Raw genomic sequence first — 19,083 nt, 5'->3', positions numbered from 1 at the left:
CACAATGGGAAAAGAATAATACCTGCCTCACAAGGTGAAAAGGATTTAATGAAGTGGTGTATATATTACAGCACTTAGTACAGGGCCTGGAGTGTAGGAGGCACCGGTAAGTGGGAGCCGATATTAGTACTGTGGCCACTGTGCTGGTGGTTGTTGGGGCCTGTGCTGGGGTGCGATGATGCTGCTCTCCTGGGGCCTGCCTGGGTGCCCCTCGGGTCATGAGTGTAGCCTCTGTAGGATCCGGGGAAAGAGAGTGTGGTGGGGATAGACGGCCGGCCGTGACACCTCCCTCAGCCTCCCTCAGTATTTCTTCTTCAGATGTGACCCACAGATATGCTGTTTGGCCCTGCCTAAGTTACTTAGCTTCTTTGTGCTTCAGCTTCCTCAACTGTAAAATGCGGCCGACAATCAGTCCTGCACTTTGGGAGGATTAAATAAAAAGGATTACGTGGAAAGTGTTCAGAGCAGCGTCTGCCACAGGGTACTCTTCTCCAGGTATTTGGTGGTTACTGTTGCTGTGGTTATTCTGTTACTGGAGCGAAGCATTCTCTCAAAGAAACAAGGGTGAGAGCTGCTCGCCGAGTGTCCGGGAGCTGGGAGCAGGGGTGGGCTGGGGTGGAGACCCCGCCGTGCTGGTGCCAGAGAGCAGCCCAGAAAGGGAACTCTGTTTCTCACACACTCGCTGCGGGCTGGGCGTTGTCAGGTGTAGTAGAAATGACAGTTTGGTTCAGAGTGCCCTGCCTTTTGTTTTTTTTGCTCAGTATGGTCCCTTAAATTGGTCTCTAAGGGGGTCAGTTCTGCACTAAGCAGGACAGATTTTTGTAAAACCGATGAAATTCACAAGTAGTTGGGATCACCTTGAGGCTGGAAACCACCACATTTACAAAAGCTAGCTGTAGTGATCAACAGTCTTTCACTAACCTTTGGACTCTGGGTGCCCAGGAGCTGCCCGCAGGAGCCTGGCAGGAAGCGAGGGCTGCCTGGTCCGCACCCATGTCTATGGTGAGAGGGTTAATTGGGTTTGGAGTGCCTCTGGACAGTGGTCTCTTCTCCCAGAGCCTTGGGCTGTGATTTTGAGCTTGAGGTCAGGCAAACCCTAAGTGGGACTCTGCCTTCGCTCCTTGGCTTCAGTCGCCTCATCTATAAAATAGGTTTTGTCACTGCCGAAAACATCTGTGAAGTGCTCAGCTTGTAGTGATCACTCAAAAAATGGCAGGTGCCGTCAGTATCTTTCTGATGATTTGACTGCAACCTGAAGACAGAGATCAGGGGCTTAGCAGCACCCATATTTATTTCACAGCGTCAAAGGCTATGGTGCCTCCCCCACTTATAAGATTATCTCTGGGGGGAGAAGGAAGAATTCACTCCACAAGCAAATAGAAAAACTGAGACCTAGGAAGTTTGGGTGGTGTGTCCCAGATCTTACAGTGAATGAAAGGTGTCCGAACCCCTCCCCCATGTATGGGGCTTTATAAACCAGCCGTCAAGTATATGAAGCGCTTTGACATTTAGAAAATCACTCTGCTAAGGCTCCCAGCAATCTCTTGGTGTGTATTTTGACTCCCAATTCACAGATAAGAAAGCTGAGGCTCAGAGAATTAAGACCGAGTTTGTGGGAGAGCTAGGGCTCAAACTCAGACCTCTGCCTCCAGATTCAGCGCTCAATTCCACCGTGCACTCAGAATTCTCACCTCAGCCTGTCTAGACCCTCTCTACAATTATTTTCCCCGTTCCATACTGGTGGGTCTGTTAGGGTGGTGGATAGTCATGAGCCGGCAGGAAGAGGGTTAAATTCCTCCTAAGCACAGTGCTGGTTTTGAGCTGGCGCCTCTAGTGACCCCATCACTGACCCCCATCCCCTGGGTCAGGGCAGCAGGCTGTGGGGGAAGGGCAGAAAGCCTCTAACAGCCCAGTGGGGGCAGAGGGCGGTCCTGGGGAGGCAAGGGTGGGAGAGGAGACGCTCATCCTTGTTCCTCTTTGGACAAAAATGGACAAGATGCTGGTGGTTTTTTGGTTTCCATAGGAAATCCGTAAGGGTCCCTCGTGGTGGCCTGCCATCGGAGCACGGGCAGCTCTCAGAGACACTGGAAATGGTGTGATGTGTTCTTAGTTAAGTGGGAACTGGGATAATTTTAACAGTAAAGGCACCACTAATAGAAAGTGGAAATATCAAGTGAACCTTAGGGCTGGATGAGACTGGTCCCAGCTCGTCATTCGCCGAGGAGGAAAGGGGTGATTTGGCGACCCACAGAAGCCAGCATGTGGGATAAGGGGGTGGGTCACTGCAGACTGAGAACGCTGCCCATTTTCCTCATTCTCTCCTCAGGTGGCCCCTACCCCAGTCACCCCCGCTGTTAGCACAGACCTTCCCTGGGGACCCTTGTCAGGGAGAACACCGAGAACAAATCTAGAGAGAGGCCCAGAGCGGGGAGGATAATTCTCCCAGGGTTGTTTGGCAAGTCGGGGGCACACCTGTTCTGGAACCAGGTGTCAGTCCAGTGCTTTCCTTGAAACCACCACCCTAAGAAGGACATTCGAGTAAAGGATTTCTGGGAAAGCCAAGGAACCAACGTGAAGGAACACTAAATCTCTTCCTCTATCCCCATCTTCCTGCCCCCAGATCTCTTTACCTCTCTGCTAAGGGACCCTAAATACACCTTGTCCCTGCATGGCAGGTGGAAGCCTTGAATCCTAGAAGCGTGGGAGGCTTCCAGGGGAAGCCTTCTAGCTAGTGGGCACTGTCGGACCCTGGCCTTTTCTAGACACTTCAATTAGTGACGTTAATTATGGCTTTGTGAGCATGAGCCCACGCTCTCCCTGACGCTCGGTCTGACATTCGTCCCCAGTCTGTGAGGCTGTGTTTATGCTCTTGCCTCCGCCCATCTGCAAGATTAAAGGTGCCGAGAAAGTGCAAATTATTAGCAGTTTTATGTTCATCTTTTTGTGTGTGATAAATATGCATAACAAAATTTATCATTTTGACCATTTTTTAAGTGTACAGTTAAGTTGCATTAAATACATTCACATGTAGGTTGTGCAGCCATCACCACTGTCCATCTCTAGAACTTTGAGTCATCCCAAACTAAAACTCCGTACCCATTAAACAGTAGTCCCTTCCTGCCTCCCCTGGCAACTTCTACTCTACTTTCTGTTTCTATGAATTTAACTATTCCAAGTACCTCTTAAAAGTGAAATCATGAAATATTAGTCCTTTTGTGTCTGGCTTATTTCATTTAGCATAGTGTTTTCAAGGTTCATCCCTGTTGTGGCATGTGTTAGAATTTCCTTCCTTTTTAAGGTGCATGATATTCCATTGTATGTATCTACCGCATCTTGTTTATCTGTTCCTCCCTCCATGGACACTTGGGTTGTTTCCACCTTTTGGCTTTTGTGAATAATGCTGTAAAAGCATTGGCATACAAATCCTTCTTCGAAAACCTGCTTTCGTTTCTTTTGGGTATATACCCAGAAGTAGAATTGCTGGATCATATGGTTATTCTATGTTTAATTTTTGAGGAGCTGCCATATCGTTGTCCACAGTGGCTGTACCATTTCACATTCCCACGAGCAATTGTCCACATCCTTGCCAACATTTAAAAAAAAAAAAATAACCACTGTAATGGGTGTCAAGTAGTATCTCATTGTGGTTCTCCATCTTTTTAAGGAGAAGTCAAGGCCCTAAGTAAGTAAGACATGCTGAGACGGGTCCTCCCCATTGCAGAGGCAGTCAGAGCTTGGGCCCCAGCTTTCGGGCCCATCATAGCTTCATCCTCGATTCTCTACTCCTTTTGCCACTTTGTTTCCAGTTCATCAGCAGGAGGCAGGTGAGGTCCTTCTGTTGCCTTGCACTGTCCACTGACTGTCAGGGCCCTTTCCCATCTGTCACAGGAGCAGAAGGGTTGTGACCTGGTAGAGTCCTCTCGAGGGGAGAAGGCCTTGGGTGAGGAGGAGTTTTCAGTAACATGAGATTTAAAAGTTGACCATTTCAACCATGGGCATTCATTCGGTCAAGTGAATCGTGGTGCAGCCATGGCGTGGAAGTTGTGCAACCATTACACGTGGCCTTACGAAGAACTTTTAATAATTTCCAATTTTCAGTGACCTGAAAACTCCCCTTATATATTCTATAAGTGTTGGGGGGGGTGGGTGGAGTATAAAAACTTGCTTATGAGCTCAATGATGAAAAAGAAAATGATGCATAGAAAAAGGTTTGGTGGCCATATGCCAAACTGTTATTAGTGGCCTCCTCCAGATCAATGGGAAATGGGTGACTTGTTACCCATTTTCTGACCTCTTTATGTTATAAATTTTTGTTCCTTTTGTATTCGGGAAAAAATTGATAAGAAAATAAGAATGACTGCAGCCATTCGTTAGGCATATGTATTGCAAAATTTGTGAAGCACATAGCTCTCTCCTCAATGCTCTTGAGAGTCGAGCGTGAATGGGAAGCTAAGGGAGCAGGAGTGGAGATGTGGGGACAGATGGCACTGAGGGATGGCCAGGAAATAAAGAAGAAGTGATAGTAACTAAAGGACATCAAGGGCGGGGCAGCCTGCGCCCTCAGGAATACTGTCCCTAATTCACTCAGAAGATGCTGTGGTTGGGCCCTGGCTTTGCATCCTTTTATCTCTGCATGTGGTTGTGGGTAGGGGCATTGTCTCCCACCTGCTTTGACCTGGTCTCCTGGCATGGTTGGCAGGAGTGAGTGAGGCCGGCAATCTGTGAAACCAGGGCTTCTTTGGTCCCAAATTTGCCTTTGACTTCTCTCACGCCAACCGAATTAGGACCTGCCCCTGGATCCATTGACCCCTATCATGTGAGCAGCAGTGGCTCAGCAGAGGTTAGGGGTTGGGAGCAGGCAATTCATTCTCCAAGAACAAGTTTCCATGGCCCGTGGGACCCCAGGCAAGTGGAGGAGAAGCTAGTATAATCCAGTGCTTAAAGGAAGGGACTCATCAGCCAGTCTCTGGGTTCAGTGTGTCTTTGTCACCACTATGACCTTAGGCAATTTCTTAGCCTTAAACCTCTGTGTCCTCATTGGTAAAACAGAGATGATGATAGTAATTATATCACAGGGCTGTTGAAAGAATTAAGAGCTAATTCCTACAGATGACACTTAGCATATTATGTGCTCCATTCCTCTTGTCTGGTTGAGAGATAGATTCTTGCACTAGACTGCTCAGGCTCCAGTCACCTCTGTGCCTCAGTTTCTTCATCTATGAAATGGAGGTAATAATACCATCTACCTCAGATGATTATTGTGAAGATTAAATAAGTCAGTATAAGTAAAAGCGATTCAAACAGTGCTCCGTACAAAGCAAATGCTCAGTGATTCAAACAGTGCTCCGTACAAATGCTCAGTGTTAGCTGTGATGGGGAAGGGGCATTTGCATCAGTTGTTGGTGGCTGGCATCTACCAACTCATCTGATTGTCCCAAGAGTGCCATCGAATTTGTTAGTGCCATCACTCACTTGTTAAATACTTTGAACGTCAGTTATTATTTTATTATTATTAGTGTTGTGGGCTCCGGATGTTAAGATCCCTCCCAGATCGTACCCCATTCCACCCCTTTGCCAAATCTGGCTCATTTCTTGGTTGGAGTGGTCCTGCCTCAGTTTGCAAAGGTGCTGGTGCTGGAAGGTGGAGTCCCAGGAAGACTGGGGTACAAGCTGGCTGCTTTTGGGTTGTGTGGCGAGCATTTTGGATGAATTCAGACTAATTATGACACTGTTCTCCTGCCTTTGCTTCCCTGCTCTTTTGAAAAGGAGCCAAAGCCAAGAAGAAACATAACCTATAAATAAAGGAGACCATGAAAAATAATAAAAAAAAGGAAAAAAAAAAGAAGAAATCTTGCTTTTGCGGCAGGCTTGGCTGCCGATGGGGCAGATAATGGGAGAGGAAATGCGGCCTTTGCAGAGAAAAAGAACGGAACACTTTGTGCACTGGAAGAATGAATGCTGCCTGAGCCCAAGCGGGTTTCCGATGATCGAGCTTGTCTGGGGACGTGCTGGTGATTAGGCTGATGTGGGCATGGGAGGCGGCCCACCCAGAGCCCTGCAGCGGGGAGGGGAGGCTGAGGGAGAAGCGGCAGGCCTGAGAGGCATGTCCAGAGGTGAGGCCAGTGCGCCCAGCATGACTGCAGGGCTGCCGGTCACTGTGTTCCTCCTCCACTGTCTGTTCAAGTTGGGGAGCTAGGCGCTGGAACCCGTCTGGAAGCCCCCAGGCCTTCGCTGGTGGTGTGTCTTTTGTGGAGCCTTAGGGAGGTACATCCCAGGGGGGATGAGGCCCAAGTGGATATGCTGATTATTTGCATGCTGACCTTAAGATTCAAGGCTCTACTCCTCTCAACACTGCCTGATGGCCTTCTTGGGGACCGGCGTTTACCGACTCTTTCTGTCTTGTACCACTCACCCATCTCTATCACTGACCCACTTTCCTTACGCTGCAGTGAATGGCTGAGGCAGGAGGAGGGAGAGGAACTAGGGGGGGACTCAGACACCTTTTAGAGCCCTCAGGGACCCCAGGGTGCAGTATGGAGGTACCTATGTTAGGAGAGGGCTGTGGGCTCACGGATATGTGGAGGCCAATATTTGAAATGCCTTTAAGAAGGACCTTTGAAACATAACACTGGCTTGGGACTGAGTGCTCTGGTTGGCAGAGGTTCCCTGGAAACATTCATTCATTCATTCATTCATTCATTCGACCACAACAATACTAAGTGCCAATCTGCTTTGTGCTAGGCACTGTGCTAAGTTATTTTATGTGCAATACTTATTAATTCTCCAACAAGCATGAGAGGTAGGCATTGTCAGCCCCCTTTACCGATAAAGAATCCGTGGTATAAAGAGGCTAAGTCTTAAGTATTAATTGAACACCTTCCTACTCAGAGCCATGTGGAATTGGATGGCTCCCCACTTCTAACCTTCACCCTCCGGCTCTTGATTATGATGATAATGCCCTTTACAGGTGTTCCACACAGCTGTGTGCTGTGCACTGGCCTTTGCCTGTATTATATTGTTTCTTCCTCATAACCACACTGCTGGGTATATGTTATCAGTCCCACTTGCAGATAAAGAAATTGGGGCCTTTTGAACCACGCTTCTCTTGCTCAGCCCCGCTTCCACTTCTGGAAGTGTACTTTCTCTTCTAATAAAACTTTTCTACTGTAAAAAAAAAAAAGAAAAATAAAGAAATTAGTAGGCTTAGAGAGGAAGTTGGCCTGTCCATTCTGCTGGTGAGAGCAGCACTGGGGTTGGAAGCAGTCGCGCATGTCGCCAGAGCCTCCGTTGACACCACATACAGCCCGGCTCCCACTTGTCCTGGTTCCCTCTGTGGTCATCCCTCTAGTTTCTACAGGGGGCCGCTGGGGTTAGTGAAACAACACTTTACCTTCTTAGACTCTGGAGGAAATGAGGGAGCTGAGGGGCTCGTGAGTTTTACAGAGCTTTTGTGTCATCAGCCTGGAAGGGAAGGCATGGCGGCTCGGCCAGATAAAGCAGTGGCGCTGAGTATGTGGGGTTTCCTTGGCAAATCTAGGTCCTTTCAGCCTGTCTGCTCCATGTGACAACCTATGCAGGGTTGTGAGGCAGCACCGCAGAGAGAGGGAGACCCATTGGGGGTGGGGTACGGTTGAGAAGGAGCAGGAAGAGGGGGGCATGTCCATGCAGCGGGTGAGGAGGCTTCAGGGAGCAAACTATTTTTTTTGCTTTTGGCAAATGTTACATCCAATCTTAATAATTTTTGGAGATAGTTATTATTTGTTTCATTTTAGAGTTGGAGAAATGGACACTTCCCCATGGTAACAGAGTCTCAGGTAGAGCCAGGCCTCAAACACAGGTCTGGGTAACTACAAAGCCCAATTTTCTTTTTGCTGTGCCAGGCTCCTCCCAGCAGAGCTGGAGGGTCGCACCCTGCCTGTCCCCTGGAGAGCCTAGGACAGGCCCGCCTGCTCCCCGGAGCTCTGGGGGTAGGAGGAGAGACATCCCTTCCTGTTTCAGGTCTTTCTCCCCTCCTTCCCTCCCTGAACATATGTTCCATACCAGATTCCTTAATTATATATTCTAACCATAAAGTAGGTATTGGAATCTCCATTTACACACCAAGAAACTAAGGTTTTCGGAGGTGAGTCTTTTCTGTAAGTTCCCACAGTGGCCTCAGTTCTTCGGACTAATTCTTCCTTGGCTGTGACTCAAGTCGAAAACAAATAGAATCCTGTAACTGGTGAAGCAAGTGGCAGATCTATCTTTGCTGGACCAGACTCTGTTATTTATCTAGGGTAGAGGGAGAGTGGGGCCAGGGCATCAGAGGCCTGGGCTCAGATGCCACCTCCACTGGCCTGGGGTAGGTAGGACAGGGAAATGAGTGGCGAGCCCTGCGTTCAGTAGTGAGCCCAAGTGACTGCTCTGTTATGACATACTTTTTTATTGACCTTCCTTCCTTTGGTTAATATTCACAGATGTCCCCAAAAGGAGGCCTTTGACAAGGCCAGTCAGCCCCAGCTGCACCATTTCTGTTGTGTGCCGGCACTGGGCTGGGCACTGCTCATGCAGAAGACCAGACACACTCCCCTGTCCAGGGCTCAGTCTTGGGCCTGGGCACTGGGAGACAAGGACAGGACCTGCAGCTGCTTCCTAGCACTGTGGGTGGGCTGCTGATGGGGCATGGGAGGGGCTAGAGACCGTATCTGATCTCGAAGCAGGAAGGCCCCCAGAGAAGGGACTCCTGGGGACTCTGTTTACCTCTTCTCAATTTTACCCAGGCTATGGGGCAGGCCACATCCTTATGGGAACCTCAGCAGCACTTCCAAGTCTGTTAGAGACCCCCTCTGTCCGATCTGTCTCTTTCTGGGCTCTCCCTCTGGGCCAGAAGAAGTTTCAGGTGCCTCAGAGGCCTGACAACCAGATGGGGCGGTGGATGGGAACATCAGAGCTACGGTCTCTCCCCAGCTCCTTCAGTCCTTTGTGCCCTTGGGCACGGGGCGGGTGGTCAGCTGAATCCTGGCAGCCTGTGAAGATGCTCTGTCTAGAACTGGGCTTCTGTACCAGAGATGGGGGGAGGCTGCCTCCTCTTACAGGTGGGAGAACAGGAGCTTGGGAGTTCACAGAGCCTCTGTTGACTGGTGGTGGCTGCTCTGCCAGGTGACTACTACCTTGGCCAGCCCAGGGACTGGGAGCGTTGGCTGTGGCCCCCTCCTGAGCTGGGCTAGACCAGCCAGGAACTTGCTCTGGATCTCATAAGCTCCCAGGCCCAGAGAAGCCGGAGAGGGTGAGGGGGCCACTCAGGAAAGCTGTGTCCTAAGCCTGCAGCGAGCCCAGCTCCCAGCTCAGAGTAAACATTAGAGATAGGATCGGGCGTAGCCAGGAAGGGTGGCAGGGTGCGGCCTGGAAGAAGAATGGCAGGATGTGGCACCGGGGCACTGCTCTGGGCACCCACGCCTCGGGCTATTGTTTAGGGCTGCCTGAGGCTCTCAACTCTCTAGGGCTTTGAGAGGAAGTGCCATTCCCCTGGGACTTGGGGCTGCCCCACCCCTGCAGTGTGGACCTCTCCCTGGTGATGCCCTTGGCACCACCCCCTCAGGGCCAGCTTGGGACCGGGAGCCTGCAGTAAAGGGGCCTGGTGTGTGCACAGTGGGGAAGCATCACTGGCTTTCCTTGGAGGGTCTGCCTCTCTGTTCAGGCTGTCTTCCTGTACCCTGGGTCTGAGTCAGCCGTCATGCTCCGATGACTGGAATTTATCTCTGTCTTTATCTGCATCTAGATATTTTTGGGGGGGGAGGGGGGGCGTCTTTGTGGAGGGAGAAAGGGCTGAGTGAAAACTCCTTTGATTCCAGTCCAGATGGGCCGCTTGTTGGCCGATTGGGAGAGGAAGTGGCTGGTGATTTGTTTTGAGTAGAAAGGGGCTCGGTGTGTGCGCCTGTGGGTGGCTGGGGGTTAGAGGGGCCGGGACAGGGTTGGTTGTAAAGAGGAGAGAAAGGAGGTGGCACCTGTGGCACTCTGTGGAGGGCAGGCACCTTGTGCCTTGTCCTAGGCACTGGATTGGGGGCCCCAGGGCCTCTCGGGCACCAGCTCAGAGACTCGAGGCTCTGCAGCATCAAGGGTGAGGATGGCCGGCGCCCTCTCCCTAATTTAGGGGCCTTCACCTGTGACAGATGCTCAGGTGAGATACGGTGGAGGAGAAGGAAGGCAGTGGAGGCCTGTGGGGTGGGTTCCCGAGCTGGGAAGGGAAGTCAGAGCAGCAGTGCTGTGCCGTGTCCCAGCTGGTTAAGGTCTTCTGACTCTGTAGTCCTAAAGCAGTACTGCCCAAAAAAGCCTTCAACTTAGGCCTCAGTTTCTCCATTTACAAAATGTGAGTAAGGCTGGGCAAGAAGAGGGAGGAGATTGGATCCACAAGAGCACTTCCACTGAAGTGGGAGGCCAATGGAGTGTCCTGTGGGCTTGTGGCCTCGGACCAGGGCCTGGGTGGGAACTGGGGGAGCCCAGTAACTCAGAGACTCCTGTACATCAAGGGTCTTTTGGCTTCTGGGTGGCTGGGGAGAGGGGCAGGTGTGCCTGCTGAACTTAATGCCTCCCGAGAAACTATGGGGATCGTCGAAACATGGAGCATGCTTGGTAAGGAAGGGGTAAAGGAACTTGAGGGGTTTTTTCAGTCTCTGGAAAAAAAGTAACTTCAGGGAAGACTCCAACAGGGTCTTTAAATCTAAAAGGTATGGAAAATGTTTCTTAATTATTCCAAGGTAAAAACAAAAGGAAATGGGCTCGCTTTGCTGCTGGAGGATTTAGGTCACTCATAAACAGAGCTTAGATGCTAGAAAAAGGCAGCTGAGGATAACAGTACGAGAAGTAGGGGTATGGGAAATAAATCGCAGCGAGCAGCATCTATCTAATAATGAGGATAATGGTAACTGTCACTTATGATGCCTCAGTCTGCCTCGTGTTATGCTTCTGAGCTATATTACACAATTATTGTACGAATATTTATTGAGCACCTACCTACTCTGCTCCAGGCACTCTGCTAGACTCTGGAGCTACGCTGATGAGCAAAACTACGGAGTTGGGTGGGTTCTCAGGCTACTGGATGAGTCAGAAATAAATTAGGCATGTAGTCCTTTAAACACTAAGAGAATATAAAACAGGCACACCTTACAGGGTCTGGAGTTTTACTGGAAGGCTCATCCCTTCATATTGTTTTGTTTTTTTTTTTTAATTTCCATTTTAATGAGGAAGAAACAAGTTCAAAGAAGTTAAGACACTTGCTCAAAGTTGCACAACAATTAACTGGGCAAAGTTGGGTTTCAAATGTACTCAGGTCTGTCTGACCCCAGAAGTTTTTCTCTCAACCACCTGACTCTAGGAGCATCTTGAGCTATGTGACAACTTAATGGATGCTTACCCTGCATTATTTAATCTTCTTGTATCTTTAATGGACACCTTTATTATACCCAGTATATGGATGAGGAGACAGAGGTTCAGAGAGGTTAATTAACTTGTCCAAGATTACACAAGTCAGATGGTGGCAGGGCAGGAATTTGAACCCAAGCCTAAGAGCCCGTTTTCCAAACTCCGTTCCATTGACACCTCCCCACCCTGACCCTAGGTCCCCTCGCTTTACAGACAAAGACCATAGAGGTGAAGCAGCCTGCACAGAGACACTCAGCTGCAGAGTGACAGAACAGGGCTGTGTGTCAACTCTGCGCCCTCCGCCTTGTTGTCTTTTCTCTGTTTAGTTTATCGCATACGTCTTTTGCTCTGCACTCTAAGAGCTGGGATGGTTGGGGTCCAGAGCCTGGCACCTGCGCTCCTCAGAGAGACTTTTTATCTGTGTGGGCCTCAGACTGTGAAGGGGCAGGAAGGAGCATCTCTTCTCTAGCAGGCCTGTGCTCAGGGAGGGCCAGTGACTCTTCCTAAAAGGTGAGACCAGGGACATGCCTTCCAGGAGGAGCCTGTTGGGCCTGCACTGTTGCTTCTCCATCAACAAATAAATAGGCAAAGGGTTGCTGCCGAGAGCCAGTCCCCAGATCCGGAAGTACGTCGAGTCTGAGCCCAAGCCTGTGGGAGTAAAGGGCCCTTGTCTGGGCAGCAGGCTCTGGCAGGGTTATCTGGTGGGCACCACGCCCTAGTGAACAGGCTGACACCTCCCAACCAGCTTGGCTGGTCACCAGGAGCCATTTTCTTTGTTACCAGAAGCTGGGCCAGAGGCCAAGATGAGCCATGGGGAGCCCCAGGAGACCAGCTCCCCAATATAATGATAATCCAAGTGCCCCACTGGAGGGACTCTGGGGGAAGGGGTGAAGTGTGGGTAGAAAAGTCCACTGAAGCTCAAAGGAAGATGTCCTAGTGTAGCACTGCCCAACAAATATAATACTAGGCACACGCATCGCTTTAAATTTTTTAGTAGCAACATTAAGAAGGGTAGAAAGGAACAGGTGAATGAATTTTAATGTTTTTTATTTAACCCAACATTTACAAAATATTGTAAATTCAACATGTAATCAATAACCAATTATTAACAGGCTATTTTACATTCTGTTTTTTCATACTAAGCCTTAGAAACCTGGTGTGTTTCACACCAAGCACATTAACATTGGGACTGGCCAAGTTACCAGTGCTCAGTAGCTGCGTGTGGCCGGCCAGTGGCTGTATTGGGAGTGCCGTCCAGGAGTTAATTAGGACAGAGAATCACTTCCTCTGCCTCCACCTTCAGCTGGAGGGTGGCCGCAGGATCAGCGACCAGCCCTGGGGAGACGCAGCCCAGTTCCACCCAGGCCTTGAGGCCTTAGACCCTCTCATCAGAGCTGTGTGCTGCCGCTGTTGCTGAGGTCTCTGGGCTATAGTGGTAAGAAAAGCTTTGAGGTAGGGGCTGGAAGGCCACGAAGTTGGGACAGAATGTAGGAGAAGAGCCCTTAGGATCCAAGTCTGGAGTGAGGAGGTGACCCGGTGGCCTGCCCGCACGGAGGCCAGCAGAGTGGTGGGTGTGGGACAAGGTGGCGCTGAGCCGGGCGGGATCAGAAGCCCACAGGCCTGCATTGTTCGCCTGTCACACTTCCTTTGGCTTTATTGCCTTTGTCCAACACCCTATTGTCTGGTTTCCTTTTGTCCCCCTTTCAGTGCTGCTGCCTTTTATTTCCCAGCCAGCCTGGTTGTTTTCATTTCTTTTGTCTGAAGTTCCTGAGAGGAAGGTTTTATTTTCAGCGGTTTGATTAATTCACAGCTTGAGCCCGGGGTTTGTTTGTTATGTAATTGCTGCCCTCAGCTTCAGGATAATACCCTTCCTCGACTCCCCCCTCCCCCACTGTGGGCCCCGCCTGCCAGGGCCTGGCTCTGCGCCCCTCCCTGTGCCCGGATGGGCTGAGCTGCCTGCTTCCTGGACGCTCTCCAGGCCCCTGAGTGGTGGGTCGGGACGCCCGAGTTGGACCCCAAAGCCCTGGCAAGCTGGGCAGGGGTCTCTTCTTTTCTCCTGGGTTTACCTTCTTAGAGTCAGGTACGCTCCTCCTCACCCTGCAGTGCCCTGTCCTGGGTCCTACAGCAACCCCCAGGGTGCCCTGCCTTTTGTACGTGGCGGGACAGTCTGGGCTGGTCTACAGGATGGCATCAAACAGAATGCATTTATTTCAACTGTAATGTTCCTTCAGTTATTTACTGTGAAATGCCGTTTATGTATTGTATATGGCACACTGTCATTCATTATACATTACAAGAAATATTTAATTGTACAGAGTTGATGCAATGTACAAATATTATAGTGCACCTGTAGTCTAAGAGATGTTTTACTGTATCTGAGTTTTGCCTTACACTCCCCTCCTAAATTCTTAAAGCCTATGTAAAAAAAAAAAATTTATTTTTATTTTTATTTAAATTAACAATCCTCCAACTAGTCTGTATCAGAATCACTGGAGAGCTTGTTAAAAGATCCCTGGCCCCACCTACAGATTCCGGTTGAAGATGACCCATGACTGTCTCTCAGGCCTTCTGGCTCCTCTGACTCTGTGAGGTCTTGTGCTGCATCCCAGCTAGCAGTGGTTTAACAGACACCACATCAGTGCTTACTGGTACCAGGTAGTGTTCCGGACACTGTGCAAATAACAATTCGTAACCCATTTTATAGTTGAAGAAACCGAAGTATGTAGAAGTTAAGTAACTCACCCAAGGTCACTTAGCAGCTTATTGAGTGCCCGAGGCAGGACCCATGCATACTTGGAACCTGCCTTCTGTCCATTGGTCTTGTCTCAGTGACTTTGGAGGAGGAGTGGGGGAGCTATAAGGGTATGCTGCTCTGGCTCTGAGCCTGACATGACCACTGGAAACCACTACCAGGGACCCTGTGCCTGCTCCACTGCTCTAGATGTCCCTGGCTGTGGTCTGGCAAGTGGGGAGGCAGCAATGGGAGCAGTGGATTCAGAGTCTCTGTATAAACCAGGGATTGCAAATGCCTACCGGGCCCGGTTCTCAATGAGGGATTCTAGCTAGATAAAAAAAAATTTTCCTTAAAGCCACTCATCCATCTCTCAACCTGTTATTTTCCCACTTTTGGTAGGTACATGGGTATAAATAGTGCACTTTGATCTTGCCTCTCTAAGAAAAAGAATAACCGTGTATTATTCAGGATAGCTGATGGTTTCCCTTTTGGGGAGTGGTGGGGAGTAAGGCAAACTGGCCTGTCTGTAAGGGGTACCTCATTTATAGCCAACTGTTGCTATGTACCAACTTCAAGAGAAGTTCAGATCCAGATTTTATGTGATATCTCTTGATTTTTAAATTTTGGTAACTAATTACAAATACATATAAACATATACAAACACACCTATATATATAATCTTAGCTTTATTGGGGTCAGAAATAGCCACTTAACAATCTCTAGCCTCCTTAAATGGACCCATTAGCCCACCAGTCCCAACATTACAGCAGGCAGGGAGCGCCAAAAGTTGGGCCCCATCCTCTCTACAGCTTCCTATTAAAAATAAAAAAAATAAAAATTAAAAAAAAAACAAGGACAGAAGAGTCTTTTCTAATTTCCACTATGGGTCCCCAGTGGGAGCTTCTGACTTGTGTGTGTACCTGTTTGGGGCCGGAGGATGGAGGGTGGGGTCGATTCTCCCGGGCCTCAGGACTCACTTCACTCACCTTGCCCCTCTACCCTCAGGATGTCCATGAGGAGCCCCGGCCCTGCCCAGCTGGCCCTGGATGGCGGTGGCACCATGGTGAACTGTACCGTCAAGTCAGAGGGGAAGAAGGAGCCTTGCCATGAGGCCCCGCAGGGCTCGGCTGCTACAGCTGAACCCCAGCCTGGAGATCCGGCCCGGGCCACCCAGGACGGCGCTGACCCTCAAGCTCCAACCCAGGTGCCCGGCACTTTCCCAGGAGGGCGCCTGAGTCAGTGTCCCCACCAAACCCATGCACCACCTCGTCTTCTCCGCTAGGCTAGGCAGGCACCTACCCCCTAGTTGGGCGGAGAGGCAGGCAGAAATGTTCATCTCTGGGCAAAACTTAGGTGAGTGGGGAGCGGCTGCCAAGTTCAGTCGGGCCACCTGTCTGAGCAAGATGTGGACTCACTCCTGCGCTCACTCGCCTGATAGTAATGCTCACCTGTGTGACTCGTCCTTACCCCTGAGGACTAGTTGGAGAGATTGGATATACAAGCTCAAAGTTTGCCTTAATCTAGTAGCTTTTGCATGTGAGTTGAGAAAACCAGTCTTATTATTAAGGCCAGAATTAATTTCTGTTAAAATCCTTAAAATGAAGGAGCTGAACTTCATGAACAGTGAGGATTCTTGCAGCTCTTAAAAATTCTATGATTGCATTAAGAGGTATAAATAAGAAATATGTAATTAAAAGCCAAATGAGGAGAAAATTAGAGTTTTAGGTTCTGAGAAGGGCTCCATCCTGAGGCGGTCAGGAGGCAGAGTGGCGACTGTGGGAGACTTCCTAGAGGAGCAGGCCCTCGAGCTGGGCCTTGGAGAATAGAGAGGACTCAGAGGAGAAGAGGAGAGGGGATGGTGTGTGAAATGGCTGGGGCGGGGTCCCCGGGAGTTACCGGCCCAGCTGGAGCAGTGAGTGTATGTAAAGGAGTAATCATTAATAGCTGGCTTTTGGCCTCAGACTCTGCAGTGGCAAACCTCATCCACATGCATTAACTCCCTTGATCCCAGCACAATTCTGTGACAGGGGAGGTATGAGTATTTTCCGCTTTCAGCAGAGGAAAGTCAGGTTTAGAGAAGTTCATAGACTCATGTGGGATCAAGCACCTTATGAGTCACTGAGCCTGGGCTGAGCCAGGTCTCTTGTCTTTAAATGTTTTGTTCTTTTCAGTAGATCAGGCAAAGCCAGAGCAAAGATAGGAAAGGTGGGGACGGAAGGCGCTGCTTGCGGGGGCCGGTGGACTCCAGGATTCCCTCAGGGTGTACATGTCTGGGGTACTCCGTCTTTGCTTCATTCTGCCCCTCTTCTCTTGGAGGTGACAATGACATTTAGTGTGTCTTACAGGACTGCAGCTCACCGGAGAGCAGTGGGTGCCCAGAACCCAAAAGACGAGGAGGCTCTGAGGCTGCTTGTGGAAGCCAGGAGAAGCTGGACTTCAACCGAAATTTAAAAGAAGGTAAGGTGTCTGCCTTAGTTAGAGGCAGAGGCCTGGGCAGGGGAAGTCTTAGGATGGCTGCTCCTTATCTCTTTGGTATCTTCTAGTCGTGCCAGCCATTGAGAAGCTACTGTCCAGTGACTGGAAGGAGAGGTTTCTGGGAAGGAGCTCCGTGGAAACCAAAGATGTCAAAGGTGAAGATCATGGGGATGGGCAGGGGAAGGATGTCTGACCCCTGGCCATGCAGTCCGGGCCTATAGGGCAATTCTTAGGGCTCTCGGTGCCCTCAGACGTGGCCTCTGCCACTCTGGCTCCTGCCTGGCCCTAGGGATCAGCCCTTACCTGGGGACCAAGCACTAGGTTTAGCTCATTCTCATGTGGGAGAGGTCTGGTAGGAATCAGATCCCATGGGCACGGGACACTTGTGACCTTGGGCATATCATTGCCATTTTTTACATGTAACTATAAAATGAGCCTAACATTCTCTTTCACTTTTGAAAATTAATTCCGGGCCAGCAGGACCTCACTAAAGGGATTAAAGGGCTGTTTAGTGGAGTCACTAGAATGATAATTTTCTCAGTGTGATTGCTCACACTTACAGAGGGTACTTTATTTTTGAATTTTTTTGCAAGAGAAAAATAACCAACTTTAATACATACATATGTATGGGAACCCCTTACCTCCATGAAAGATTCAGAGATAGAAAGGGAGCCTGGGCATATAAGACATCCTGAGCTAGGGGTGAGGTAATGCACCTCGGGGGCTTCAAAGGGTCATTGCAGGGTGATAAAAAGAGCAATGTTTGGTTTGCCCTGCCATATAGGTGGGTCAAAAAGAGTTTGCCCTGCCATATAGGTGGGTCAAAAAGAGGTTATCACAGATAATCTCTTATGTGGGCCGGGCCCCTAGTTCAGGTTCTTCTAGGTAGGGAGAACCTATCTTGGGAGGGAGGGAGAAGTTTCTCCTGAGCCTGAGACTGAAATTGCCTTTAGCTCAAAATAATCTGCATACCACTGAGGCACAGCTCAGGGGTGGCTCGTTCTGAAACCCCACAGTTCCTTCCTCTGACACTTCCCTGAAAGTTTCACATTCCAGAAACTGGGCTAAAGGACCATTCTATCATTAAACCAGTCTCAGTCTTGAGAAAAGTTCCATTCACTTTAGGTTGTGTCTCGTTTCAGGAGGCAATGATGCTGGTAGGCTCCAAAGTTAAGCCTATGGTGTAAGCAATCAGATATTTAGTAAGAGGCATCTCTGTGGAAACAAAAGGAAAACAAAGGTTAATGATCGGAGCTGACTATACTCTCCATTTCTGAGTTCCAAAGGTGTTTGGCTTGCAGCATCTTCAGATGGAGTGAGGGCAGGAAGTGACAGTCTGATAGATTTGTTCTCCTGGTCTGCTGTTTGAATGTCTCTGGTGATCTTTCGGCAACAGGCACGAAGTTTGTCTGCAGATGAGCTGTTGTGATTTCTCTGAAGTTTATATCAGGCTGTCCCACTTTAGCTTGTATGGTCTTGGAAAAGGGCAGTTTTCGTTCTCAATGATTCCAAATCAGAGGGTGGGAAAATGACAATGTTAGTTTGGAAGACTGCCCCCAAGTATTTGCGAAAACTAGAAAAACTTAGGATCCAGTCCAGTTTATAGGTAGAAAAATTTAAAAACCTGAAAGACAATGAATAGCACTAGAATCGAATTTCCACAAAGATATATTATAGTTTCTATTGGAACAATTTTTCTCTAAAAAGTCACCCCCAGTTTTATCAAAGATAGCAAAATTAAGACTGATTTATTTGCAAAATAAGTCTAGTTTCAATAAACTTGGCCCAATTATTTGTTTATGTCCAGCAAGAATAGTAATTAACCACACAGGGTCTTTTAAATCTGCTTTGCTGGAATTTTTCATAAGGAATCTTTAGCGCGAATGAATTTAACAATGTCTCTCAAGTCCAGAAAAGCCAAGCAAGGACTTGCCATTAGATGTTACCTGCATTAGGTTTGGGTGAGTTCCTCTCTTCTCGAGTTTCCCCAAATATCCTGAGGTTCCTACACCTGCCCAGAAGGGATATTCTTCGCTCACATGATAATGCTGCTGGGAAACATATGAGCAAGTACCAGGCCCGCGTTTCCGGGGGTTTTTATTGGCTTCTGTAAGTCCATCTTAATTCCTTAAAGATGTCTGGTTATATCTGAGTCTATGCATCTCTCTCAAATATGACATTCCAGTCAAAACCTTGGTAGTAAAATCAGTTTCCAATTGTGTCCTATTACAAAGAGAATAGCTTCTTATTGAATTTATGCAAATAACCACATTGCCATCAAAATAAGACTCATTTATTAAGAGTTTCCAAATTCTGGAGGGATCAAGTAGGGAGAAAAATATAAAATATTTTAATACTGCTGACAAAGGTATAATTTACCAAATTACTAAATCATAGGTAGTTTAAGAGAAACAAGTTTCCTTTTATCTGGAAAACAAAAGATTTAAAAAATCAGCAATCTCAAACGAAAAAGTCAA

General features: G+C 48.8%; 1 protein-coding gene across 7 annotated transcripts in view; it reads left to right on the top strand.

Moving 5' to 3' along the window:
• Positions 1-19,083, top strand: part of SOX13 (SRY-box transcription factor 13) — a 45,599-nt gene that overhangs the window by 17,106 nt on the left and 9,410 nt on the right. For 5 of the 7 annotated variants that reach the window (XM_039881843.1, XM_039881845.1, XM_039881848.1 and 2 more), the window contains 3 exons: positions 15,137-15,335; positions 16,477-16,588; positions 16,675-16,761. In XM_039881843.1, coding sequence (XP_039737777.1) covers positions 15,137-15,335; positions 16,477-16,588; positions 16,675-16,761 — 398 coding nt within the window. Of the gene's footprint in view, positions 1-9,775; positions 10,609-11,435; positions 14,053-15,136; positions 15,336-16,476; positions 16,589-16,674; positions 16,762-19,083 lie in introns of those variants that run through there. The other 2 variants (XM_039881844.1, XM_039881847.1) reach the window with 2 other exon arrangements.

The sequence above is a fragment of the Pteropus medius genome, unplaced genomic scaffold, assembly GCF_902729225.1.
Source record: "Pteropus medius unplaced genomic scaffold, Ma_sr-lr_union100, whole genome shotgun sequence".
In the NCBI taxonomy this organism is placed as follows: Eukaryota; Metazoa; Chordata; class Mammalia; order Chiroptera; family Pteropodidae; genus Pteropus; species Pteropus medius.
Note: the sequence above shows the minus strand (reverse complement) of the source record. Positions and strands in the feature narration are given on the sequence as shown.